The sequence below is a fragment of the Ambystoma mexicanum genome, chromosome 6q (assembly GCF_040938575.1).
Source record: "Ambystoma mexicanum isolate Mex_15411 chromosome 6q, UKY_AmexF1_1, whole genome shotgun sequence".
Classification (NCBI taxonomy): Eukaryota; Metazoa; Chordata; class Amphibia; order Caudata; family Ambystomatidae; genus Ambystoma; species Ambystoma mexicanum.
In genome coordinates this window covers 1,426,956,240-1,426,983,786 of record NC_090937.1, presented here as the reverse complement: position 1 = coordinate 1,426,983,786, position 27,547 = coordinate 1,426,956,240, and the positions used below count along the sequence as shown (strand labels likewise).

The following is a 27,547-nucleotide window of genomic DNA, read 5'->3' as shown; positions in this document are numbered from 1 at the left end:
CCAAGGCTTTCTGGGGCCGTGGCTCTCACTACCTTCAACTCTCTTCCTAAGTACCTTCCTCCTAGAGCCCTTCAATTGTCTACTTTAGAAAAAAGTGTTTTCTAATACAATACAAAATGACCCAACCATCAATGTTTGGGCTCCCCCAAACCCTCCCTCCTTCCGCCCTCCCACCTCCCCCCTTTTCCCGTACACGAGTTGAGAATGGTAGATAATGTGGGCTTCAGAGTATGCCGTCGATTGTACAGACAGTATTGTTCGGTATAGTCTCCATGGAGGAAGTCGAAGATTGCCGCCTGTTCTATTGAGAATTTTGTCTTTTCCCCCGAATTGCATAGGTGACCCATTCCAAGGAGACGAAGTGCCACAGTTTATGGAACCAGTCCTTTGTGTGGATGGTTTTCCATTCCTGCGCCACAACTAGTAGGGCCGCCATGTGAATTATGTAGTAGGTTTTCCTTTTTTACTTTGGCCATAGTCTGTTGTCCTGTTCTGCCAAGCGCATTAGCCATTCCCCTAGTTGTCTCTCTGCCTGGCTTTCAAATATTGATCTCATCTTAGACTTAACCTCATCCCAAAAAGCTTGTAGTTTGGGGCAAGACCACCAGATATGCGTTCAGTCCTTGCTCCACCCACAGTACCTCCAGCAAGCGTTTGATGTACTTAGTGTTATCTTGTGAAGACGTTCAGGGGCATAGTGCCATTGAAACATTACTTTGAGCCATAATTCCCTGATCTGGATGGATCTGGTCATACTGGGGATATCGGACCATCAGTTTGCCCATGTTTCATCGGAGGGTATCCATCCCCAGTGTTTTCTCCCATCTAATTTGGCACGGCAGTTTTGTCTGTGGTGGTTTGTTTTAAGAATTTGTATAGTTTTGAAATCGGCCACTTGTCCCCTGGGTTCATGGTCAGAAATGTCTTCAATGGTATATGGGCTCTGAGTGTTGCTGATCTATTAGAGGGGGCTATCATCCAGTGGCGTACTTGAAAGTATTGGATCTCTTGTAGAGCAATTCTGTCTTGCATGTGTACAATGACTGTCCCCTGAATCATGTCTCGGAATTTGGTACACCTGCCTTTTTCCAGTGTGCGAATGAGTGGGTGTCTAACCCTAGTGTGAATTGTGGGTTGGTGAAAAGCGAAGTGAGTGGGGGGTGGGGACATTGTGATCTGGTTCCTGCGAGTTGCTTGGTCCCACATATCTTCTACTAGCTTTGTGATCTGACTCAGATGCATGTTTCGTGTTCGGTCTGTCGTATGCAACCATAGTTTTTCTCCCATTCTTAGGCCCATTATTGCTCTTTCAATTTGTCCCATATCTTGTCGAGTCTTCTCCGAACCACTCTTATTACGCTCAATTGAGCTGCTCGATAGTATTCTCTGAAGTTTGGGAGTCCCACCCCACACCCTCTGTTTAGGGGTGGGAGCATAAGGGTTTTGAGCGCTATTCTTGTTTTTTCCCCAAATATAGTCAGTGACTTGTGAAGGACGCAAAAGAAAGTATGATGGGACCGGGAGGGCCTGGAAGCGATAAACCAGGGGTAAGATGACCATTTTGATAGAGTTGATCCGGCCCAGCCAGGAGACTGCGAGCAGGCTCCATTTTTGCAGTTGTCTGTATATCCGCCAAAAGTGGCTGAAAATTTGCCATGTATAATCCTCTAAGTGTGTGTGTTGGGGTCGCTGCCAGGATTCGGATTCCCTTAGATACACAGAACTGTGACACCTCCTTGGCCTTTGTCAATTTGTCTTGTTTGAGCGATAAATTTAAAATTCCTGATTTGGCAATGTTAATTTTTAGGCCGTCCACTGTACCGCAACTTTCGAGTTTGAGTATTGCCGCTGGGAGCGAGATAATGGCACTGGTGATTGTGAGCAGCATATCATCCGCATACGCATTTTATGAATATCGCCGCCAAATGTGATACCCTTGATTCTATCTGAGTGCCAGATTTGCGACAGTAACGGTTCTACATGTAGAGTGTAAAGGAGAGGGGAAAAGGGGGCAACCCTGTTTCGTGCCCCTTTGTAGGGGAACAGGGCTAGAGAGATGTCCATGTATTAGTAGTCTAGCCGTGGGGTTATTGTGGGGCCAAAGCCCATTGCTCGCAGAGTATTAAAGAGAAAGGTCAATTCGACTCTGTCGAATGCCTTCTCGGCATCAAGTGACACTAGGACTGCGGCGTCCCCATTAATGGCAACTTTTATATTGTCATCAGTCAGGTGTTTTTTTTTTTTTTCTTTTTTTTTTATATGAACCCGGTTTGGTCGGGGTGGATTGGGGTAGGCATTGGGTTTTCGAGTCGGTTCGCAAGGTTTTTTGTGTAGATCTTGGTGTCGATATTTATCAGCGCAGTCGGGTGGTAATAGCCATAATTCGCTGGGTCTTTCCCTGGTTTGGGGAAGAGGATTATTTTGGCTTCCTCCATTGAGGCAGATATCGTGCCTGCCACGGTGCAATTGTTGAATAGATCTGTTAATTTGGGGGCCAAGATTGTCCTGAATTTTTTATAAAAAGAGGCAGGGTAACCATCCGGGCGTGGTGATATATCTAAATATTTGCTATCACGTGTAGAACCTCTTTCCAGGTAATGTCCCTCTCAAGTTGCTCCCTAACTAGGGTGGGGATCTTGTTTAGTGGGGTAGCTTGTAGATAGTTGTGCTGAGATACTTGGTGGTCTGATGCATTTAGGGCTGTATAAAAGGTCTGGAATTAATTTACAATGCTTGCTGTCGACACCCTTTTCCACATTTGGTGCTCTAACCCAAGATTGTTTTGTCTGCTTTATTCGCTTTGATCTAGTATTTCTGTGTTGGGTAAAGGTTTTTGTCTGTGTGTGTGGGGTCCAATTTTATATTCTCTATGGAGGCCAGGGCTAGCATCAGTCTCCGTTTCAGTGTCTTACTTGGGTTTCGAGGTCTAGTTCTGTTTTCTTCTTGAGTTTCCCTTTTGTGTGCTTCGGCCGATATGAGCTCCCCCATAAGGTTGCCTTAAAGGCGTCCCATATTACATCCCCTCCTGCTTCCCTACTTGTGTTTAAATCAAATTAGTCCATAATTTTGTGTTAAGTCCTCGCAGACAACCTGGTCTGTCAACAGCGCGTTGGGGAATCTCCAGCTCTGTAATTTAGGCCCAGGAAGTGTAAGGTCCAGGGTTATCAGAGCATGGTCTGAGATTGTGATAGTGTGGGTGTCAATATGCGACTAAACTGCCTACCAGCTTAGTTTATACACCATATGTAATCTATTCTGGAGAAGGTTGTATGGGCGTGGGAATAGTGTGTAAATGCAGTGTAATTCAGGGGTGTCCACATGTCTTAGTGTGAGCTGTGCAAATTTCATTTTGAGGGCGTGTGAGATGGGGCGGCCTGTGTATTTTCTGTTCTAGAGCTTCTATCCTGGAGTGGATCCCAAGAGATGTTTAAGTCTCCCATTAGAAAAATTTCCCATTTGCTGAATAGTACCAATTCTATGAGGTCTGATTTCAGAAACCCCTCTTGGCCTGAGTTTGGGGTGTAAATAGCAGCCAGTGTTAAGGTCTTTGAACCCACTTGTATGTTTAGCTAGAGATAATGGCCATCTTTGTCAGCTTTTGTGCGTGAGACTACAACTTGAGTACCTGTTTTGAGGAGGACTTCTGCCATTTCCCCTTGGTATTTGCTTGTATGATTTTTGGGTACGGACTAGTTTTTAGCCTGTGCCGGTCTTGGAGCTTGATGTGCGTTTCTTGGAGCTTGATGTGCGTTTCTTGGAGCTTAATGTGCGTTTCTTGAAGGGCTATCAGATCTGGCTGGTATTCTAGTGTCCTCCTCTTCGCCGGATTATTTAAACTCCTAATGTACAATGCCCATTGTTTAGGACTCAGGCTGAAGGGATATCCTGAAATATTAGGCCCAACTGTATATGCTTTGACCCCACCCCCTAACCCTCCCTGTTTACAACATGACTTCCTTCCCTGAGGTGAGGTCCCACAAAAAACACCCTAAACTCCCAACTCTCTTGACTATGCATACAGACCCCCCCGTAGGCCATATTCCTACCAATGACTCTGTCCTCAGACTAGTACCAGGAGCCCGTGCAGGGTATCCTAAAACCCCAGCCATATGTCCTTACGTGGATTCCAAGGCAATATTTTCCTTAGCTTAGCGTCACTTGGATAAGCATCCCGGCTCAGCTCTGTTACCTGTTTCAGCCGCACCGTCCTTATACGGATGAGTCTACTCCCTTCTCTGTGCTCAGGATGGGTCGGCCCGTAGGGCGTTTCATGTTTTTTCCACTGGGGCACATTCCGATGGCTGGGGCTCCCGGGAGGTGTACTGCGTGGTCATCTAGATCAATCTGCATTATCTGGGCTCCCTCCTTTTTATAGGTTACCCTGTGTTGCTTTTCCTCCCAGTTGAATAGAATGCCGAATGGGAAGGGCCACCTGTTTGAAATCTTTGTGTGCTTGTAGGTGATCTAGAAGTTATTGCAAGTTCCTTCGTTTTTGTAGTGTTATTTGGGAGAGGTCTTGGACAAGAGTGTCCCACAGCACTGTGCTGGCAGTTGGTGAGGTCCCCTCCCCCTGCGGGATGTCCCTTGCTGTGCTTGCAGTTTTGCGGCTGCAGGCGTCAGGCGAGAGAGGGGAGGGCAGGGGTTCTGGAGCATATTGAAGGACGGTTTAGGTGCTGGTGCTTCAGTCTGCAGCCTCGCAGGCTGCTCTCTTCTCTTACAGTCTGTGCCGCTCCTGACATTCTCCCCTCGACCGCCAACGGAGTCTCTTGGGCCAGTCCTGTGGGTTTGAGTCCAGATGCCCCTGCTTCCTCTTGGCCTGTGATTGCTGCTCCTGAGGGGGGGGGTTGGTATGGGTCCTCCCCTGACCCGGGGCGCTGTACGCGATCAGGTGGCATCTGCCTGTGCTTCGGGATGCGACCGCCAACGGCTTCCAGATTTTCGGCATATGCGGCCTGCGCCTTTCACTTCAAGACCCAGTGGGGTGGTTGCTCTGTCGAATTGTTGTATGCAGCCGACCCTGGGCGAGGGTGATCTTTAGTTAACAGAGTGCGGATGTATGGTCTGGAGGAGCTGCTATCTTGTCACTGCGTCCCTCCTGCTCTCTACGTCTGCTTCTCGGGCCCGGATCCCTAGCCTTGCAGCGCAAGTCTCCTGTAGGACTGTTTCCTTGCTGTTGTGCAAGCTGGATATTTTCTGGATGGCGCTGGGACTAGCCGCAGGTGTTCCCCATGGGCTCGTTCCGCCCAAGTCCGGGGTTGTTTGTGCCGAGCTGGGTTTCTGCATTGGACGGAGCTCGGCAGACTACATCCACGGTGGTAGGTGGCCATCTTGGTATCGCTGGTCTACTTCTAACTCTCTGCAAGTAACTCGCTTATTCAAGCAGAGAATGGGGGTAGATCTCTCTCTCCGCTCAGCAAGTGACTCGCTCTGGAATGGCCTCCCTGCCTCTCACCGCCTTGAGCCAGATCTCCTTAAATTTTGGAAGCTCCTCAAGACCTCCCTTTTCTCCTCTTCTTTCTCGCTTCCTCTCCCCTGCTAACCTTCCCATTGATCCAGCTCCATCTGCTGACTGGCTGCCTGATGTCCTCTAGTCTTACAGGACACCCCACCACCCGCCTTAACAAGTCCCCCTGCACTTACTCCATGTCCCAATTTGCACTTCCACATGACTAATCTTGCACTACCGGGCTGGGTTTGCCCCTGTAGTCCCACCCTTCCTTGCACTTAACTCGGGGCCCTGCTGCTCTGGGTGCACTTATCTCTGTACCCTCCCACCTGCACTTGTTGCGCACTTGCACGATCTCAATAACACAAGGCCTAGTAAGATCTTTCTCTTGTCCTCCCTTTGTTCCTCCTCCCTTGCCTTGTTTAGCCTTGAAACACCTGTGTATAGGTGTGTAATAAATAACAAATCCATCAATACTTCCTCTTTTCAAATAATGAGTTTATAAAGCAATTTGAATGGATTGTGTCCTCCCTTATATTCCTCATCTTTGATATCTCCCATATCCAGCTTCAGCAAAAAAAGAATTATCAGGGCTCGCAGTGCTTAGAGATGTAACAGAGTTGCGGCAAGGCACTGCGGTGGAGGATGTTGCGAGAGTCTGGGTAGGTAATGGTAAAAGAAGAGTCACATTTGAGCGTGTGGCTATACCATGTTTGTCGACTTGGTCAGTCTCAAGGGAGTGGGTCCAGGGCCAGGGAAGTCACTGAAGACATCTGATGGCATGGCTCTCGAAGTCATCAAGCGGCAGAGCAATGTGAGTGGAGAAGTGATCTGCATCAGCATGAGGAATGATGGGCCAGTAGGAAGTAAGGCCCAGGGCACTTACGGACAGGGACAGACGGGGCCTTCGCTGCAGGCCTTAAAGCAGACGGGTCGGCTCCTGCCTCCAGGTTGAAACTATTGGCTAATGATAGCAAAGCTAGCCAATGGCAGTGGGAGCAGGCCAGGCACAGCAACAAGGGGGTCTGCGGCACCGGGGGACGACCATGGTAGCGGGCCAGAACTATTAACATAAAAGTACCTTCGCAATGAAACGCGTGAATGGGGCACGTGTAGAGCTATGAAATTGTTTTTCTTTTTTTTTTCAGATGATTGTTGCAATTACCTCCTGTAATAGTGAAAACAAAAAGGTGGGGCGCAGAGCCCAATTCTGAGGAAAGGCCTTACCAGCATGGGGGCTGTAGATCTCGGGCCAGGAGTGCTCTTAGATTATTCTGGAGCACCGATCGGCTGGTCAGCTGCTCCTTGCTTGCTGCAGAAAGAATGGAGATGGAGGCTATGGTGGCTGAGCATATTCCTGAAGGGGAGGAAAGACGGTTTCTTGGGCATTGTGAAGGATGGCAAGGAAGCCATGTGCAAGTCTCTACAGTCGGGTTTGGATTCTGCTGACCGCATCAGCAGAGCCATGGTGGCAAGCACTGTAATTCGCAGATTTGCGGTGTTGGAAATCTGGATTTGCACCGGATGTGGCGTATAGACTCCTTAACATGCCTTTTGACGGCTGTTCTGGGCGATTGGAGAAGGAATCTTTCTGTCAGCGGTTCACCTACCCGGAGCAAAGAAAACAGCGGCGGACGCTCTGAGCAGGCAGAGCAGTCTGGATGTGACTAGCTCCGGAAGTCCTTCAAGGACTTCACCCTTTGGGGAACTCGTCCAGTGAACCTGTTCACGTCTTAACAGGAAGTCGGAACTGTACTGCACCAGGGAATTTCCTCCCAAGAAGAGCTGTAGGAGACGTGTTTGTGGTGTACTTTGAGTTTCCACTCCTGTACGCGTTTCCTCCAGTCCCTGTCATTCCTCACGTGATCAGGAGGTTGAGAAAGTTTGGGAGACGCCTGATCCCATCTAGAGGTAAAGACATTCCGCTTACACGCATGGTTTCTAAGAGGCTGAGGTTTAAGGATTGGGACCTCCTGTATGCCGTAATAAGAGATTTTGCCTTTCGGCCAGAAGGCCAGCAACAAAGTCTTTGTACTGCTGCTGTTGGAACAAATTCTGCAGCTAGTGCAGAGTCAAAAATGTGCACCCTTTGCTATGCAAAACACCAGAGGTGTTATCCTTTCTACTGTACCTAGCCAATCTCGGTCTCCTGGTTGGGACCATTAAAGATTATTTGGCCGCGCTATCCATCTTCAAGCACTCGTCTGAGGAAACTTTGTATTTTAAAATAACTTTGCTGATACAATTTCTGAAGGGACTCACTAATGTGTTCTCTCCATCTTCCTTTCAGGTTACCGTTTGAGATCTTAATCTATGTGTGCACCATTTGAACCACTCCATTCATGTCCCACAGGTTACTAACGTTCAAGACATCTTGTTTGTAGCACGAACTTCAGCCTGTAGAGCGAGTGAGTGGCAGGCACTATCCTCTAAACCACCATTTACAGTATTTCACAAGGACGTCCTGAGGGTTAAGCCTTCATTTCGAATCTAAGTGATCCGGCTGCGGCCGAATTTACTGCGGCCTGAACGTTCGCATGAGAAAGGTGCGAGCCACCAAAGGTTTGCACCTTTCTCATGCGAACACACATACATAAACCCACACACACCGCCCTCCCACAACCTCAGCACACCCCCACCCACACACCCAACATAAACATACCCTACTTACCTTCTTCACGCTGGTTTCCTGCGACGCCAGTTCCCCTTCACTTCTGTGATCGGGAACCGGCGCAGCATGGTCCTTTTCTATTTTATTTATTTAATGTTTGCAGGGGATGCGGGGGACACCCCCGCAGTCTTTATTTTTTGAATACTTATAATGCTACCACCAATAGTTCGAACCTTTGGTGGTAGCATCTTTCAGACTTTTAGTCCATGCAAACCTTTGGATGCGGTACGTTCGACTGCATCCTTCATTTCTACCTAAGGCCATTTCAGACATTCATTTAGGACAAATGATTGTATTACCCACTTTCTATCCTCCACCTTATCCTGCCAAGGAAGAGGCAAGGAGGAGGAGAGGTTGCACTGGTTCGATCCACGTAGGGCCCTGAGTTTCTACTTTTCAAGGTTGTCAAAACTTTGTCTGGATGATCAACTATCCATAGGTTATACGGGTCATATACTGGGTCAGGCTGTAACAAAGCAGACCTTATCCAGATGGATTATTCCAGCTATTTCTGAATGCTACGGGCTGGTGGGAAAGGAACCTCCAGAAGGCTTGAGGGCCCTTTCCACTAGGGGCATGGCTACTTCTTCTGCTCTGCAAAGAGGTGTTCCTATTAAAAACATTTGTGAGGCAGCTTTGTGGCCCACGATGCACACTTTTCACTGAGCATTACTGTCTTGATTCTACCCTAAGTCAGGATGGAAGCTTTGGAAAACCGGTTCGCCATTCTTTTCATGGAAACCATTGATGGCAGAATCGACTGCAATGACTCACAGTACCGTACGACGAAAAACATTTCTGAAGCTGGATATTGGAAATATCAAAGATGAGGAATATGTGGGAGGAACATTCAGTCGATAGAACTGTTATGAAGTGGCTCTCAGACTTCTCATAAAGACTTGCAACGTTTATTACAGCTTCTCAGGACACCTTCACAAGTAGGTACATAGTTCTTAGGTAAGTTACATATAGGACAGAAACACTCGTGGCCCATCACCCAGGCAGAGGGTTGACCAACAGACCAAGGCTAGAACCTTCACTCACACATTCCAACACTCGGATATCAACGCTCCACATGACAACCCAACATTCCTGCTTACCCAGACAAGTCATACACAACACATCTCCCCCTTTACATTAACACACTACACACTCCAAGCACTACACAACACACCTCCCCTCCTTGCGCTGACCCACAATATACAAAAGACCACAGGATACACCTCCACTCACAACAACACACCACATTCACACCGACTCGGATGACCAGGGCACATACACAATATGTTCACTAACGCTCTGCCACTCAACGTTTTCCCGATGCACTGGCCAGGCACACCAAGACAAACCACCAAATGTTACTAGCACACTCTGGACCCTTTAAAGGTGGAATGAGTCACAAATGAGCATGCAGTGCAGCCAAACACAACCGCCTGCATGCAAAAGAATTAAATAGACGTGGTACAGGACCACTAGGTCGAAGTATATGTGTGACTCCTCACGCACATCACCACAGATATGCCCTCACCAACACCCGGGGCGCTACCACCCGACACATATTCCTCTTTATACCATGCATGACTACCAGCTCAGTCACACCCCGACTAACTGGGGGCGCTACCACCCAGCATATAGCTATTAACCCTGCATGACTATCAACACAGTCACACCCTAACTGGAATGGCAGCGCTACCACCACACACAAGCATACGTTGCTGAACCATGCAAGACCTCTCCCACAATCCCGACCATACTGAACTGAAGGCGCTATCACCCAAATGCCCTTGTGACATACCATTCCACACCCATACTGCAACATGACTGAAGGCGCTACCCCCAGAAGTCACATGCTGACCTGGCAATTGCATACCATCAGCAGCATCATACTTATAAACCTGGCATAGGCTTCCACCAAGCTCACCAGGCACATTGGAGGCTACCTCCGTAACAACATTGTGGCACATTTACCCACACCCATACCAACTGCCAAAATACCAAAATAGAGGCACTACCCGCAGTTTAACTTATCTATCCAATGTATGACGGAGGCTTTACAGCAGTACGTTTTACCATACACTACATGTTGCATTGAGATGCCTATTCAAAAGCATTCTTTGCACTATAAGCCATTCTTCGTCATGTGGCCTAATCCAAAATCGTATCAGTTCTAAACTGTTGTCCATGTTGCACTTGTTGCAACCTGATTAGTTCATTACCCCAAAGGTCCATGTTGAAGTAAGCACATTACTCGCTGAAATGCCTCAATAAAAGGTAGACCTAAAATGTCCATGTCATCATACTCAATACGCGGTCATACCTCCACGCTGTTTTTTACCAAACATACACGTATAACTAAAAGTCCATGGGTTGAATTCGCACGCGTGCCCTGCGAAGCCTCAAGTAAATTATGGCTATTACAAACCTAGCAACACGTAGCATGCTCCACACTCGTAAAACATTTACACACTTCTTCCCTTAGCGTGCAATCTACACCAATGTTCTTTTCTAATCATGGTTCATCTCCAAAAAAGGATACACATGTGAAAGTCTGCTCCGATAACTAGCAATTCTTCAAAGTCACTGCACTACTTGGTAGTCCTTCCAGGCACTTTTCTTTCCACCCTTTCTTACTTTTATTGCCTAGATTATCCTACCAAGCTTTCGCCGCCACAGCAGCGCGTACCGAACAGCACACCTGCCACATCGGTCTTCATCTTCACTTCACCAGTTTGGTTGCCGATCCCCTTATTTCGATGACGGATATCTTCTGAGCATTCCAACTTGCGCTCTGAACAGGAACCACATAGGCTCCACCGTGCTTTCTTGGACACCTCTGCAGTCTGCTCCTCTCCTGACGAGCACAACGGCAACTGAAACGTTCCATAAAGGACAAGGCATCCGATTCGCAGACGCGTTACTTCCTGATCACGTCCTCCCACGCTTCCAGGGTTCTTTACTCAAGCCCTTCCTCTCCACGCCGCTTGCAGCTCAAACACCATCGGCACCAGAGCTGGAATGTGCAACTTGCAGCATTCCAACTCATCGCTGACTCCTGTTGCTACAACAATGACATCACCATTCCAGACTACGCTCTGCGCCTCACTGAGCTGCGCAGGGCCAACCGCCATCCTTCTCCTTAGTGGTAACTACAGCCATGCCACTAAGGGGTAACCGCACACTTGGGCAAACAGTTCACAGCAATAAATGCAGTACAGCGTGACCGTATCCTACACAGTTAATAAACCAAAACGCTTTGCTGATCAGTCTTCAATGCACTGTTCTGTGAGTGAGCACAGATCACAACCATCCGTCTGGCACAGTTTACCTCAGATAACATAGGAACCCCTCCGTCTTCCAATTTATGGGCCAGATCTCCCCTTCAGGTTAAAAGGGTCACTTTATCCATCACCTTAAGGCCCACTTCTGATACTTGGCCCCAGGACCCAGCTCTCCCTCCAAGCTATGGGTTGCTGAAGGTCCCGCCTGAATGTGGGCTCTCTTCCTCCCCCCCCCCCCTTGCCTGTGCCCTGGGTGATGGGCCTCACTTGCCTTGTTTTGGGGGCAGTGTTGTCCTCTTCCTTTTTCCTGCACCCCCCGCAGCAGGTTCACCAGCTTTTCTTCAGTTGCACGCGTGGGTCCTTCTTGATAAAAGACCAGCTCGTCACCATTGTTACGAAGTGGCTCTCAGACATCTCAAAGACTTGTAAGGTTTATTACAGCTTCTCAGGATACCTTCACAAGCAGTTGCATAGTTCTTAAGTAAGTTACATATAGGACAGAAACACTGGCGGCCCATGACCCAGGCAGAGGGTTCACCAACTGACCAAGGCTAGAACCTTCACTCACACATTCCAACACTCAGACATCAACACTCCACATGACATCACAACATTCCTGCTTACCCAGACAAGTCATACATAACAAGAATGTTACCAGGGCTAAGTAACTTGTTCTTCTTTCTGAATACATTGTATATTTCTTGTTTTGGCTGGGAACGTATCAGTATCATCTGTGCTCCATGGAATTTCCTTATACAAAGAGTACTGCTACAGTTTCCTCCCTACTTTCGCATTGATTTCAGCATTACTTTTTATTTGGGGTACACAGTTATCCTACTTAAGCACAAGACTAGGTTGGGCGAGCCAGACTTGAAGACTCTAAACGGGGTTTGCTAATCCCCTTCATCTATCACCACTGTTTACCTCAGAATGGTGTCCTGTGAAAAGACCGGATGCATCTTAGTGTTGCCTTAGCTCAATTGGCCTTTTTAATCTTTTTCCTTTTGTACTACTGGAGTGAGGGCTCAACTGTTGCTCTGGGCCACATCCACTTCTGAAGTACTCAAACAGTTGCCACCAGCAAGCATTGCACTTGTTTTCTGAGTGCCAACTGAAAGAAAGGATAACAGTCACTTAGGCCATCCAACCAATGTGCACGATCCCCCCCCCACTTCATTGGCTGCACATATCGACTGCACCTGGAATATGATTTTACACATTGAACATTTGGATCCAAATGGTTTACATGTTGCAGCTTTTCAGTCTGTAAATTAGTAGCAAAATGACTACCCAGCAGCTAGACCTCCACAGGTCTAGGCTTCTTAGAAATGTCATGAAAGCAGTCCAGGATGGGCCAGAATCTGTGAGGTGCATTTCACCTCATACCAGCTAGCCCCAGCAGCTGACAATCGTGATCAAAACACGTAGCTTTCTTCTCTATTACAACAGACACATCTTTGTTTAAAGAAAACATGTTATTGTGAGATTTTGAAGGATATTTGGGTGGAGTGGGGGCAAAGGGGTAGATACTGGCCACAACTTTAAACCATGACGTTTTATATGCCACCCAGTAAGTGTTTTCTAATCATAGACTGGTTTGTTATAAACCTGCCCTTTTCTCTACTTTTTCTTAAAGGTACCCACAGATTCTTCAGATGGCGACATGGAACCTCTATTAAAGTACAGTGTGGGAGATCTAGTATGGGCGAAAGTCTCTGGCTACCCATGGTGGCCATGTATGGTTTCCACTGATCCTGTTCTTAATGGCCACACAAAGCTGAAAGGTTGGTTCATTTTACAATGTGATTTCTCTGCTCATTTCAAATGTCTTTGGGAGAATCTGAAGTTGTATTTTCATGTAGACCATGAAGCTATTAATTGCAGAATGCTGCCATTGATTGTATTGATAAATTAAGAATCTGCGTTTACAGGGTCTTCCATACTTATAATTTCAGTGAGCTACATTTTCAAAGGCCTTTATTGGGTTTGGAATTTAAATTCCCATGAACACTTAAGTTATATTTTTCAGGCTACTTAAGTTTGCTTTTATACAGTGATGCCTCCATCTTGGTAGTCTTTGGTACCAATTTGCTTGTTCTGTTGCGTGTCAATGTATTCTATCATATTGGTACCTTCAGTCCCCCTTCACTTAGACCGGTTTGATGTCTTGGATGCAGGATCGCATAATGTAACTTTTTCATGCAAAATTAAGAGGCCCTGGAAGCACACAAGCTTTACCACATGATTCACTGAAGCAACAACTTGCTTCCTGTTCTTTCATTCTGCAAGTTACTGGATTTTCTTGTTTGGTCTTCTGCCACAGACGGCTAATCCTCTAAGCCTATCCATGCTCATTTACCCCAGGATGCATGCTTTTGTTAAGGCACGTTAGCTGAGCCATTTTTAGAGGTTAAGTGGACTTTGTGGGCTGGGGGAGTTCACAAGTGCTATGATATATGCTACCCAGAGGAGGTATTCAGTGGATCACCGAAAACGACTCCCCACTGCCCAACCTCTCGTTCTTTCTAGGAACCAGGAAAGATAGAACTAGGAATGGAGGTCTGATCACATACCGTTCCCGCCAACCAGATGATGCAAATACATACTATTGCTTCTGTTGCAAATGTCCCCACAGTTGTTTGTAAATCCTTGCACTGTCCAGTCACTGAGGCTACTTTATTTGCAATCCCTGCTCAGCATGGGGTAGATCTTGTGCTCAGTGGCTTGACGGTAGTATATCGGCATAAGAACACACCCAAAATCTTATATTTCAGGGTGGCTGTCGGGTCCACAGACAACCCTTTCCCAATAGCTTTGCCTGGCCATGCTCTCCACTACATCACGGGGCAGCCACACAGTTGAGTGATGCTGTATCCAGGCATTGTTTCGAAAAAATAGTTCGAATACCAAAGGTTTCGACAAAAATGCATCAAAAAAAGCATTTTTTTTTGTGGGTAAAGGCTTTGTTTTTTTTACTAAAATGGGTGAAGGGGTACAAAAACAGGGGTTTAGGGGGACCCCCCATTAAAAGAAAAGTGCATTTCTTTGACGCATTTGTTGTCGAAACTTTGCCCTTTGAAACTATGGCTGTCGAAATAATCACTATAAACAGAGTGATGCTGTTCAGGGCCAGTAACATACTTCCAGCTGACTTCAATATGGTGGACTAGGGTTTTATATTTTTGATAAGCACTAGGAGTGTAATGCCCCCCTGCTCTAGTTCTGCTGTTTGTAATATCATAACCATATGGGGAACACATCACGCAGTAATGTCATGCGAGTGCCGACATCAGGGTACTCTTAATTTTTAGGAAGAGGACACCTACTAGAGATTAGGCTACCGGAGAAGCATCTTCTCAGGGCAGGGATGGAATGATGGCAAAGATAATCCCAGAGGTTGTCAGAGAATTGAAGTAACTCCAAGTATGTATGATGGTGCTAGAGATAGCTGGAACTAGTTGGAGCTAGAGAATGGGAACCTTGGGCCTTCCAAAGGCTGCAACTGTGCTGCTGGAGAAAACGAGGAAGGAACAAGGCCTACTGAGGCCCATATATCATGACCCTGGCACAAGCCAGAGATATTAGAATTGGTTAACCCCGAAGCCCAGGAGGAAATCATGTTTGGCATGGTAGCCCACCTAGGCAAGATTTAAGAGAAAGTATTTGTGGCAGGAGTGTGTTGCTTTCACACCCCAAATGGAATGGCAACTGTAAAGGCATCTTGGAATAAGACACAGACAACAGATTCTGAATGAACAATAAAACTTCAGTCTTGATGGAAAAACACCTATGTTGCCCTATCCCATGGTGGGGATTTCCCCAACCAAACCAAAACTAAGGAAAGTTAAAGTCCAAAGGTTCAACTTGGGAATCTGTCTGTATACAAAACCAGTACCTGCCTCCACAACTAATCTATACAATGTGCAGGGATGTCAGCAACCAATAAAACATTGTTCAGTGCAAAGGTTGGAGGTCTGTCCTGCTCACAGCTTGCTTTCAGTTCCGTTCCCTAGTATAAAGCAGTTCAAATAAATGTCTCTGATTGTCTTCAGTTCAGAGATAAAGTTAACAAATGCTCAGTGTTCCCTTCCCCCAAGATTTGCTTCCCATATGCAAGGATATTTTCCAGCTTTCTTAAAGGTCCGTGCCACACTTGTGCCCTCTGGATGTGGTTGGTCTTGGTATAAAAGTATCAGTTGTAGTTCAAACATTTATTAGAGTTCATATCCAAAGTTCCATGCACTCTGGATGCCAATGTATAGTTGGTTCTCTTGTATTAAATTGCCCTTGCATTTGTTAAACTTCTATTTAAGGTTCACTTGTACGTTCAAATAGAAATTGTGCTTCTAAAGTTCACTTGGAAGTTGCATTCACAAAAAGTTATTTAGCACAGCTTTCATTTAGTTCTGACATTTTATAGGTGTTAAAGATCTTTATTAAGTTTGCCTTTGTGTTCTGTTTCACTTGTACAATGCTTTGAATAACGTGCCCAGCACTCGGATGTTTGTAGAATTTTATAAAGGTTTCATTTGATTCATTTCCGTGTTGTATGTCTCAGTATTTTGCTTTTATAATGTGCTCATCACTCAAAGATTGTTACAATTAAAAATGGTGTCATTAATTTAGTTTCCTTATTAGAAGCTTGTGAAGTTGCCTTTGTACCGTGCCCAGCACGCAGAGACTTCGAAACGTGTCTTCTTATGCATGCGAGCACTCCGATACAAAGTATACGTATTTGTTCAAGGGTTAATGAGGATTTAATTTGGAGAACTTTGAAAATGTGACTTTGCATGCACGCAGCAACTCCGATGCATAGTATTCCTCAGCGGAACTTCAAACACTTGCACACCGGGTTTTCCTTTTGTATAGAAATTCGCAGCTGGCTTCCTTCGGCGTTCCTGCAACACAGACTTGCCTTTGGTCCTCAGCTTCAGGACTCCTTCTGCCCCTTAGGTACTCCTGGATCGCCTTCTGATTCCAGGAGAACGAGCACTGTCAACACCACAATAAGGGGCAGCCTCCAGGCACGGCTCCCCTTTGAATGTTCACTACGTCACACAGAGCCCCAGCACTCGGGCTGTACTCCTGTGAACCATTTAAGTGCTGCATGCACACAGCCTCCTGCTGCTTTCTATGGCCTCTCTGCTGTTGCTCCCTCAATGCCACCGCTTCTCCTGGGTCACCCTCTCCTGCTCCGTCTCCTCCTGCTGCAACTATATTGGGCCTTTTATACACCTGCAGCCCTCTAACAGGCTGCAGGTGCTGTTGCACAATTAGCCCTGCCTGACCATTATTAAGGGGACATGCCTGATCTAGTCTACTCTCAGCAGGCCTCTTTCTCATCCCAGTACCAGAGTGGTAAAGCACCTAGTCCTCATTGCTCCTAGTTGCCCCTTATTTGGCCCACTACTTCTAACAGTCCTACATGAGGAAGGCAGGGGAGTTAATTCAAAATACCCCATAAAGGCGTGGGAAGGGTTTGGTTGATCAGTGGTAGGAAAAGGAGATACCATGTCTCGCCCAACGGTATCCCACTCACAGATCCTCCACCCAGGTGATCTGTAACTCTTTTTGCTCTCTTTCTTACACGTTTGCACTGAGATTTCCTACTCTTTTCTCGGCCAATGGGACGTGGATAACAATATTCCATAGTGGTCCCCGGAATAAGATTTCTTCTTGGAAGGGGGATGGGGGAATACTGCGTCTCGCTGAGGGCACCACACTCACAATTCCCAAGGACCCTCCACCCAGGTGATCCTCCCTCACTTGTCCGCCCCCAGGGTCAGGATCCAAAAGCAATAGCCTTTCCCTAGTCACCTGTGCAGAGGATCCCTGGGGATTAGAAGTGACGGTACCCTCAGGTTTCTCACACAACCCACAGCCAGGGGGTGAACATGTTCTTTTGATGAATGTTTTACTTAAGAAGAAAGGGAATCGAGATGGATGCTAAACCCCTGTGAGTATGTTTATCGGAATAGGGCATTTTGACAGCACCTTTCGCCTGTTTAGTGGTGATGAGGAAATCTCCGAGGCAGGGGGGAAACCCTACAGCAATGAAGAGTCTGCACACAGCTGAGAGGCAATCAACGTTATTAGAGAAAGACAAACTGCAGAATACAGTAATACATAATGACCAGTGACGGGTGTTATCAGTTGTCAGACGGAGAGCTCTCTGCCTATGTTGGATCAGCGTTTCTTATATAGCATGGCAAGTTTCTAATACGTTTGTAGACATTTGGTACTAGTAGTAAGCAGACATTTGTGAAGAAGCCTTGCAGTTACATGCAGGGTACGTTGTGTAGCAATCAGTATGCAACTTTGGTGTACACAACTGATTACTCCTTATAAGGTGACTTCAGTTGCTTGTTAATCTGCTTAGAATCGCATGCTGTGCATATAGTCCGACATCCAGTGGTAACCGCAGAGTATTGCATCTTGTCTTTCGAGAATCGAAAGGGGACGTCGACATGGCTGTGCCTGTAACACTATCCCTAACATGACGTGTAGTGTACCCAAAATCCCTCACGCGTCTAGGTCCCTCAGATTGTTTTTTTACGTCCATTGTTCTGGTCGCCTTATGCAGAGCTCTTCCAAGAGACATTGCTATTGTTATACTTCTCGACCTTTGGTCGTTTTATAGGTTTATAGTATCTAGCCGTCCCTTCCCTCGACGGCTGTTTCCTGATCTACGCCGAAGCCTCCACGGGCCATCGACGGAAAGTGATCCGGTCGGCAAGAAGACCACGTGGCCATGCGACTGTTAGGAATGATGGCGTCCTGCATTTATTTGGTTCCTCACGCGCGATTGCGCATGCGTCCAATGCAAGAGTAGCTCAACAGCCAGTGGTTTCTGTCCAGCAGACAATGGGACAATCTAGTGGTTGTCTCGCCAGCCCTTGTTCGCTCTCTGCAGTGGTGGTCGAGGGAAAACCTCTTGAAGGGAAAGTCCTTCACCACACCCACAGTAGAAGCCACTCTCACTACAGACAAGTCTCACATGGGGTGGGAGGCTCGCCTGCTTCAGCAAGCAGTGCACAGAGTTTAGTCCTCAGAAATAGCATCCAACCACATAAACCTGTTGGAACTATTAGAGTTATTTTAAAGCTCTGAAAGCCTTTCAGACACAACTGCAAGGAACAACGGTCCTGATCCTTACAGACAGCACCACGGCCATGTACTATCTAAACAAACAAGGGGGCACTCACTCTCATAACATTTGGAAGTGGGGTCTCAAACACATGTTCATGTTGTCACATGTTCCAGGGGAATCTTCTGGCAGACGTACGGAGTATGAATGGCGATTACACAAAGACATTGTCTCCAACGTTTCAGAATGGGGCTTCCCAGAGATTGACCTGTTCGCAACTCTGGAGAACGATCCATGCCAAGAATACTCCTCCAGGCAAGGGGAACAGACTCTGGATCACATTGTCAGGAAAATGTGTTTATGCTTCCTGCCCCAACCCCCACCGACTCCACCACTCAATTAGATGGTGAACAAGATGCACCAGGAACCAGTCGCTATCATATTGGTGACCCCCATGTGGGCCCGGCAACCCTGGTTCGCTCATCGGATGGAGATGTCCCTATCTCCTCCAATGAAACTGCCTTGCCCGTACAACATGTTGTCTCAGGACAAAGGGGAAACACTGAGGTCCGAGTTCGCCACCTGCAACTCCCTCTGAGATGTATGGACATACAAGGAAACCTAATACACAATATTGCTCTTCCAGTAAGTGGAAGTGTTTTGTCAACAACCCCATTGACTGCTATCCTACCCGTATCATTTTGTATATAACTCATTTCTAGACTCGGCCCTGGTTTTTAACTCTCTACAAGTTCACTTAGCTGCTCTTTCAGCCTACACTACGTCACAACAGAAGGTGTTGTGGTGGAAGATACCAGTTATTAAGGCTTTCATGGAGGGAGTAAAGGGAACTCATCCTCCCATTTCTAACCCGGCTCCCGGATGGGGCCTAAAAGCAAGTCTCAAGGATCTCACCTACAAGACTGCCTTTTTAATAGCTATTACTTCCATAAGCAGAGTCAGTGATTTACATGCACTCTCAGTTTTAGACCCTTTTGTTACAGACATAAGGTGGTTCTGCGCACTTGCCCTAAGTTTGCGCTTAACTTTATTTAAAAGTTCCATGTGAACCAGTCCATAGAACTATCATCGTTCTTTCAGAATTTCAGAACCCCTCAAGTATGGGAGAGAGAAGCCTGCACACACTGGATGTATGCAGAGCAGTCATGTTTTACATGGAAAGAACTCTACCACTAAGAAAGCCAAATCAGTTTTTCGTTTGAGTGGCAGCGCGTAGAGAGTGAGACACTATCTCCAAATCTACTATCTCAAGGGGGATTGTCAAATGCATCACACTCTGTGCTCTGTGTTTGAAGAACAGTTCTCTTAGCAACTCTACTCAAGGCACCGTGGCTTCCATAGCATTCATTGCAAATGTTCCCCTAGAGTCCATTTGCAAACGGCAACCTGAAGTTCTGTACACCTTTACAAAACACTATTGCCTAGACACTCATTCTAGGTCTGATCCTCCGGTGGGACAAGCTGTACTAGGACATCTTTTCACTACTGTTCCTTCTCACAACCCACCTCCAACTCTATGTACAGCATGTGATTCTAAGCAGATTAACAAGCATCAGAAGACATGCATTACTTACCGTGAAAGCATTTCTGATGATTGTATCTGCTTAGATTCACATGCACCCACCCTTCCTCCCTGCTCGGATTGGAAGGAACATAGACGTCTACTGCTTTTTTTCTGTACTCGCTGACGATATTCATAAGGCTCCCTCACAGCAGAAAAAATACAATCGGAGGGACCTCGACGCGTGAGGGATTTTGGGTATACTACATGTCTTGTTGGGGATAGTGATACAGGGGACACCCATGTCGACGTCCCCTTTCGATTCTCAAAAGACCAGATGCAATACTATGTGGTTACCACTGGATGTCGGACTATATGCACAGCATGTGAATCTAAGCAGATACAATCATCAGAAATACTTTTACGGTAAGTAATGAATGTCATTTGTATACAGCTATGGAAAGGTACTGGGAGCTGGTGTCTCATGGGCCCCAAGAGCAGCATTGGGTTGTTGCCTGCCGAGCCAAGGCGGGGTGTAGGCATGACAGGAGAGCCGGGCATAGGAAGAGACCTCAGGGTAAGCCATGGTGAAGGATCTGGGGCCTAGCAGGGGAGAGTGATAGCTAGGAGTTATAGTATCGGGACAGTCCTGCCACATCAGTGCTCCATAATGACACTTTTAATATAGAGTTTTTCTTTTGAGTAGTAGCTGATATCCCAAAGTAAATCTCATTTTGCAATCACAACATGCTATTTGTGGCAATAAAGGAGTTTATATTTTCTGTCCAGCTTTCCTTTGATCTTACATTGTCACAATGCTCTGTCACACCACTAGACTTGCTGTGCCTTAACAGACCATCGTAGCTCTGAAGCAGAAAAGATGCATACACCTAAGTTTATTTTTCCTGAGGACCTCTGAGCAGGGAATTCATTTTTTGGCCTGCCCATGTCCTTTCTTGGTCCTTCTGCCTTGCAGGATGGGGGAGGCCTTTGTTTGGCTTTAATCTTTGGTAAGTTCCCATGAGAAAGCCTGCCAAGGTGCCAGTGTGTCTGTGAAGACAGGAAACTTGGGGAGGACTCAAACTGCTGTTCTTTGTCTTCTGCTTTGCCTGCCTGGAACCGGTTCCAATTGGGAGGCTGGCTGTCCTCAAAGGACAACCACCACCACCACCACCCCCCAGAGTTGGAACGGTGCATGGGTGCTGATTGACTGGGTTCTTGCAAAGAGGCATGGATCCTGAGGCTGAAGACAAGCAGACAATTGGCAGGAGGATGGAGGGGGGGGAAGGAGTGGAAGAGGAAGAGTAGAAGCTTAGATGTCTTCTGAGTAATCGCTGCTGTCCGAAACCTTCTTCCAAGCATCAGGAGAGCCCTGCAAAGGACTCTCTCTTAGACTGGTGGGTCTGATAAGTCTCAAGAAGTCCTGCATTTCAAGCCATCCTTCGATGAGCTGTGACCTTCACCGGCTGCAGACTGCCAATATCCTGGTACCTGTTGCCATTGTGCAGTGCATTGGCTTCCGAAGACCGAATTCTCACAAAACATTGGTGGACTTGCTAAATATTCCTCACCTGTGAGATCCCCTGAACTTTTTGCTAGACTACTGGATTCTTTTTTACTTGTTTCTGGGTGTCATTTTAATGACTCTCCGTATAGTATTTTTGAATATATCCTTTCTCCAGCATTGGATCTCTCATGGATTCACATGGTGTGAATATTTCCCGTCGTCAGGCTTGGAAAACTTGGTAACTTTAACTTTGCGTTTTCATATGGATAACTTCAACACTTTAGTGTCCTATTGACGTTCTTTTTGGGTGCTTTAGACTACACCAATAGGATGTCTGATATAAATAGCCCGCCCCCGCGGCTTCCCTTCAGATTTCAACCGTCTCCAAACTGTTGGGATCACCAAGTGTTTCTCTTCTTGTTTTGCACATGCTTTTCGTATCCAGCCAGTATGTCATCTATGGTCCAGACAAAATAGCTGTTTAGGCCTTGTGCTACCTGCGGCCTAAAGAAGGTCTTTGAAGGGGATGGCCATATGAACTGTTTCTACTGTCTGTACCCCCATCATTCGGCAGATGCCTGCGAGATATGCCATAGGTTTTCGCTGAAGACTTTTAAAGAGCATAACCGCCGGCTCATCTGCTGGCTAAACGAGGGCACTTACCCGGCTTTGGAAGTGGGTTTGGCCCAGTGGAGCCAGTCTTTGGTGAGGGCGAAGACTGTCTCTCAGCAGCGACGGGGGTCGTCGTCGGAACCCTCCACTAAGAAGCAACGGACAGAGTTGCCTAGGTCGGAGGTGGGGAGAGGTAGCAAGTCATCTACGTCCAGGTCCCATCATTCAAAAGGGGCGAGTAGCTCGTCGCTGTCCAAGTTTGATCGGCCTGACGAGCCCAAGGGGTCTGGTGGCAGGCCAGAGAAGTCAAAGGTGTCAGACAAAGGACAGGCGAAGCCGAAGGAGTCTTCCTCAAAGCACTCGTCCTCTAAAGATCATAGGCCCTCGTCCAGCCGGGACTGTTCCAAGCACCAGTCCGGTTCCTCTTCCAAAAAGTCTGTGTCACTGGTGAAGGCTAAGACTGTAGAGGCCGTGGTTCCGACGAGAGTGGCGTCGACAGATGTTCCCTCATCGACGGTGGCAATACCATCTGCTTTTCCGTCGTCTACTTTTACACCCCGGACAGTGAAGCCAGAAAACAGGATGCTTTTGGGAAGAAGATCCCGACTGTAGCGGCTACCACAGTAAAGGCTACAAATTCCTTGGCTATTATGGCCAGGTATGATAGGGAAATGTGGCACATGGTAGCCCCGATTCTTGATCTCCCGGAGCAACATTGCAAGGAGGCAATTATGTTGGTTCGAGAGGGGGAGGGGAGGCCTCCAACCACAGCATCAATATTGCAGTGGACCTGGCAGAGTCGTGATTTAAGCAAATCAATAATGGTGTGGTGCTCAGACGGCAGGCCTGAGAGAAAATCCGTACACTTCAGCCAGAAGTCCACTGGATACAGTACGTCTCGGCCCCTCAGAGTTTCGGCATCCTCTGGTCCCTATTCCGCCCTTGTATGTGGCGCAACCGCATCTTCCAGTCTTGCAGCAGGAGGTGGTACTCATGCTAGGGAAAGGGGCGATAAAACCAGTTCCGGTCTCGGAACGGGCCAGGGGCTGTACACTAGGTATTTCATGATGAAAAAGCCCAATGGTAAATGGAGGCCTATTCTCGGATCTTCGGTCACTAAACAATCTGCAACCCCTGAAGTTCAAGATGCTCACACTTCAGGATGTCATCCACTCGGTGCAACCGGGCGAGTTCCTGTCGTTGTCAGATCTGCAAGATGCCTACTTTCACATCCCAATGAGGCAAAAACACAGCATGTTCCTGCATTTTGTGGTCTGGGTGGATCATTTCTGTGTCCTCCCGTTTTGGCCTGAAGTAGTCTCCCAAACATTTACAAATTGTCTGGCTCCGGTGGCTGCCTTCCTTTGCAGGGTAGGCCATCATGTGTACCCTACCTGAACGATTGCTTGGTAAGGGGTCTGTTGCCGGAACGGGCAAGGGAGTCTCATGGCGACCATAAACCTGTTGCAATGGCTGGGATTCGCCGGCAACTTCTAAAAATCCTATTTGACGCCATCCAGGGAAATGGTGTTTCTCGGGGCACAGTTTCTTACCCAGCACAATCTGGTAAAACCGTCCAGCAAAAGCAGCCTTGCAGATAATGTGTGTAATGAGCCTTTCTACTCCTGATATTATGGCAAATACACAAGATTTAATTATCTACTACGTACCATATACGCTTTGATTTATTCATTAAAACAAACATACTTTCCACCACTAGAGGGCACTGTAGCGTTTCTTTTGTCAGCAGCATAGCCTTTCTTGCACATGATGGTGAATTTCCAACTGAAAGACCAAATCTGTGACAGCTAAGCGAGCAACACAATAAAGCATGCACCCTTTTAAATTGCATTCATACCCATAACATCTAATAGCTTGATATGCTAAAAAGTAAAGTTTGCTTTGATGTCCTAAGTTGAATATTCTTTAATAACCATACATAGCATGCTGGAAGTTTGACAAATCTCCAAACCTAAGTGAGTTTATGGCACAACTTATTTTTTGGGGTGATTTTAAAGTGCTGAAAATGAAGTGGGTAAATCAAGGATGTTTTGCCTTTTGCACCTTCTAGTTTTCCATGCAGGATGTGGAAAATAAGGTACAGTGATATTATTTTGGCACAAAACGCTGCTATTAGGATATACATGTTATGATGCTTTACTATGCAAGTAAACGCTATAGGACATTACTATTGTAGGTCTTGACACCCAAAACTAAAGGTTTTGTTCCAAGTAAAGCGCGGAATAAGGTGGCCATGCCCAAATGAAAGAGCGGGTTAAAATCCCAGCTTCGCTGTTTAGCGTAAGTGTGTGATGCTGGGCAAATAATGTAATCTCATTTTGACTTCAATTGCAAAAATTGGAGTGCATATAAGTTTACACCATTACAAAAGGACAGTTTTAATAAGTGTAGGTACACATTGGTATATACTGGTGCTCCTCTGCTAGTGGCTCCAATACTGCTGAATAGAATTGCATTATTGCTGCACTGGCCCTCCCCCATTCTTGTAACACTGGATTTGACAGGCAGACAGTATCACCAGCCAGTCAGTGCACCAGAGATTCTTGTATAGCGGACTGTGGTAGAACCAACATTACATTTTCTCCCCTGTTGCTCCCAGCCACTGAAGGTGCTTGGCCCGTCCAGAGTACTGCCCCACACTCTGCAATGCCCTGTTATGCTAGGATATTAAGTCTTTCATTGCACACCATCTGCCATTTTCACACTTTCTAGGACCTTCAGGTTCTGCAAGAAGTGGATGTTTCAAACTCAAAGGAGAGAGCAGTTAACTGATTGTAACATTGAAGCTGCACTAGAATATTCTTATTACAATAAGTAATGAAGTTGGATGCCCCTACACAAAAAGGTTTGCCATTCCTCCACAGTCTCTGAAGTTAGTGACTCTTCCCAACATTTGAAGGGTTAGCCCCAGCCTACATTTTAGCCTAGGTGCACCCCTGGGAGGTGAGGGAAGTCTTTCCCCCAAACTGGCGGTGTTAAAGTTTTACTGTGTGTGCTCAGAAAAATGTACTTTAACAAAACACAGTAAAACTTAAAAGCTGTTACTTTCAAGAAAGTCTTCCATCACCTCTGCATATTGCGCCTTAAAATTTACTATTCAATAGTTGTTCCCCACACCAGACCATGGGAGGTGTTGGGTAGAACAGTGGGGCAGAGCCTCCAGGTTTTCCCTGCCTATTTTCTGAAGTGGCCCCTCCCATCACGACTTAATTCCTCCTCCTTCCCTCCTAAATGTAGGTTTTGTTGTGCCCCTGCATGGGAGAGAGGTCAGGTAGGTCACAAGCCGCCAGCCACCCCACCTATCCCCTCAAAGTGATGAAATAAAGGGGAAGGAGCCAACACATCTGCAATTATTCCTTTACTTGCTGCCTTTTGTAAACCTGCTCTGTAATGTATAATGTATACATTTATGCTGGCTGTAGTAAGACGTGCGCTTGCTGTTGTGCTATACCACGAGGAATGGGCCATTGCCCCATGCAGGGATGAACGGTTCCATTAGCCTGAACTGAATATATTTGCCAATAGCACATGCAGGGATGCCATGTGCACTGGCGCATGCAGAAAAGAGATGCTCAGTTAACATGTGCAGAGAGGAGATGTGCTGCTGCATGTGTACGGAGGCTAGTCCAAAAACCGGTCGAAAGGGAGTATGTGTTTTTACATAGCGCTTTTAGCCAAATTCCTTCTGCTTTTAAGCACTGTGGTAACTGTTTCGAATGGTACTTCATTTATTACAGCAGAGCAGAATGCCAGGGGAGCACTGTTGGGCATTGTGGTGGGGGCAGGCGAGGACATGTTCAAGTCAGGCTGAATATGGAAAGGGGAGGGGGAAAATCGGGTACATTTGGCCCCAGTACATTTTGTCAATTTCCAGCACTGATGGTAACTTGTGTGAATGGTCTTTCTTCATTATTGCATTTCTTGTAAGAAAGAAGCGACTCCTCTGCGGTCTTCCCTTTGCACCACACCCATTAAAGGCTGCGTCACGTAATTGGAATTTGGGAAGTGCAGGCCGCTCTCCTGCCCAGTAGCTTTCCACCCTTTCTTTGGATGCAACGTTTTAGCCTGTGCAGAAGGGAGCCCTGCCGTTAAGACTGGCAGAGAGGAGATGTGCTGTAATAGCATGGGCAGAGGAGATGCTACGTTAGCACTCGCAGAGAAGAAATGTCCCCATAGTACGTACTTAGTAAAGATGTGTCATTTGCACGTGCCTTGGAACAGAAGGGCAATTAGCATGCAGAGCCGAGATGTGCTGTTAGTATATGCATAGGCAGGATGTAGAGTTTGCACATGCTAACTGCACATCCCGCGCTGCACAGGATGTGCAGTTGGTATGTGCAGGGATGGGATGTGCAGTTAGCATGTGCAGAGAGCATAGGTCCCATTAGCATGTGCGTAGAAGGCATGTCGTTGGCATGGGTTTATAGTGATCATTTCGAGAAAAAAAAATGTCGACTTACAAAAATGTCGGAAAAAAAATGTCAAACAATAATGTCGAAAACCTATACTTATAATGACGAGGCAATTTTTAGAAAAGTCATTTAGCACTATCAATAAATACATAAACAAGAGTCTCCCAACCCCCCTCACCCAACACCACCCTCTCACCCCTCATACTCAACACATTTTAATTATATATATATATATATATATATATATATATATATATATATATATATATATATATATATATATATATATATATATATATATATATCCAATAAATAAACAAGAAGAGTATAATTTACTAGGGGTGGGGGGGTTCCCCCAACACCCCCCCTGCCATCCCCCACACCCCCCCACCACCCTCTCACCCGCAACACATTTTAATTATATATTTATTTATTCAATAAATAAATAAACAAGAAAAATATCATTTAATAGGGGGCCGCCCCCACCACCCTCTCACCCCTCATATTAAACACATTTTAATTATATACATATTTATTTTTTTCTAAAAATTCGAAAAAATGTAGAAAATTCTTTTGCTTTTCTACATTATTTTTTTCGACATTTTATTTTCGACATTTTGACTGTCGACATTATTGCATTCAACATTATCACTGACCACCGTTAGCATGCACATCTCTGTGCACATGCATGCAATTATCACACATGTACAGAGAGTTGTCCCACTAGTATGTGCGCAGAGAAGATGCACCATTAGCAGACGAGAAGAGATGTGCCAATAGCATGCGCAGAGAAGAGATTGGAGGTCACTATGGGTAGATATGTCCTGTCAACCTGTACAAATATCAGGTTTGCTAAACAGAACATGTTCTATCAATACGTGAAAACAATGTATGCCATTAGCATATTCATAGAGATGTGCTGTTAGCATGCGCACAGTGTAAAGGTGCAATTTACACATGAAAATGACACATTTGCTCTTCAAATGCTAAC

The 27,547-nt window shown here is 46.4% G+C and overlaps 1 protein-coding gene across 4 annotated transcripts in view; it reads left to right on the top strand.

The window, feature by feature from the left end:
- The window catches only part of NSD2 (nuclear receptor binding SET domain protein 2), a 1,742,450-nt gene that overhangs the window by 104,207 nt on the left and 1,610,696 nt on the right, over window positions 1-27,547 (top strand). For all 4 annotated transcript variants that reach the window (XM_069632133.1, XM_069632132.1, XM_069632134.1 and 1 more), the window contains exon 3: window positions 13,032-13,179. In XM_069632133.1, coding sequence (XP_069488234.1) covers window positions 13,032-13,179 — 148 coding nt within the window. The remainder of the gene's footprint in view (window positions 1-13,031; window positions 13,180-27,547) is intronic.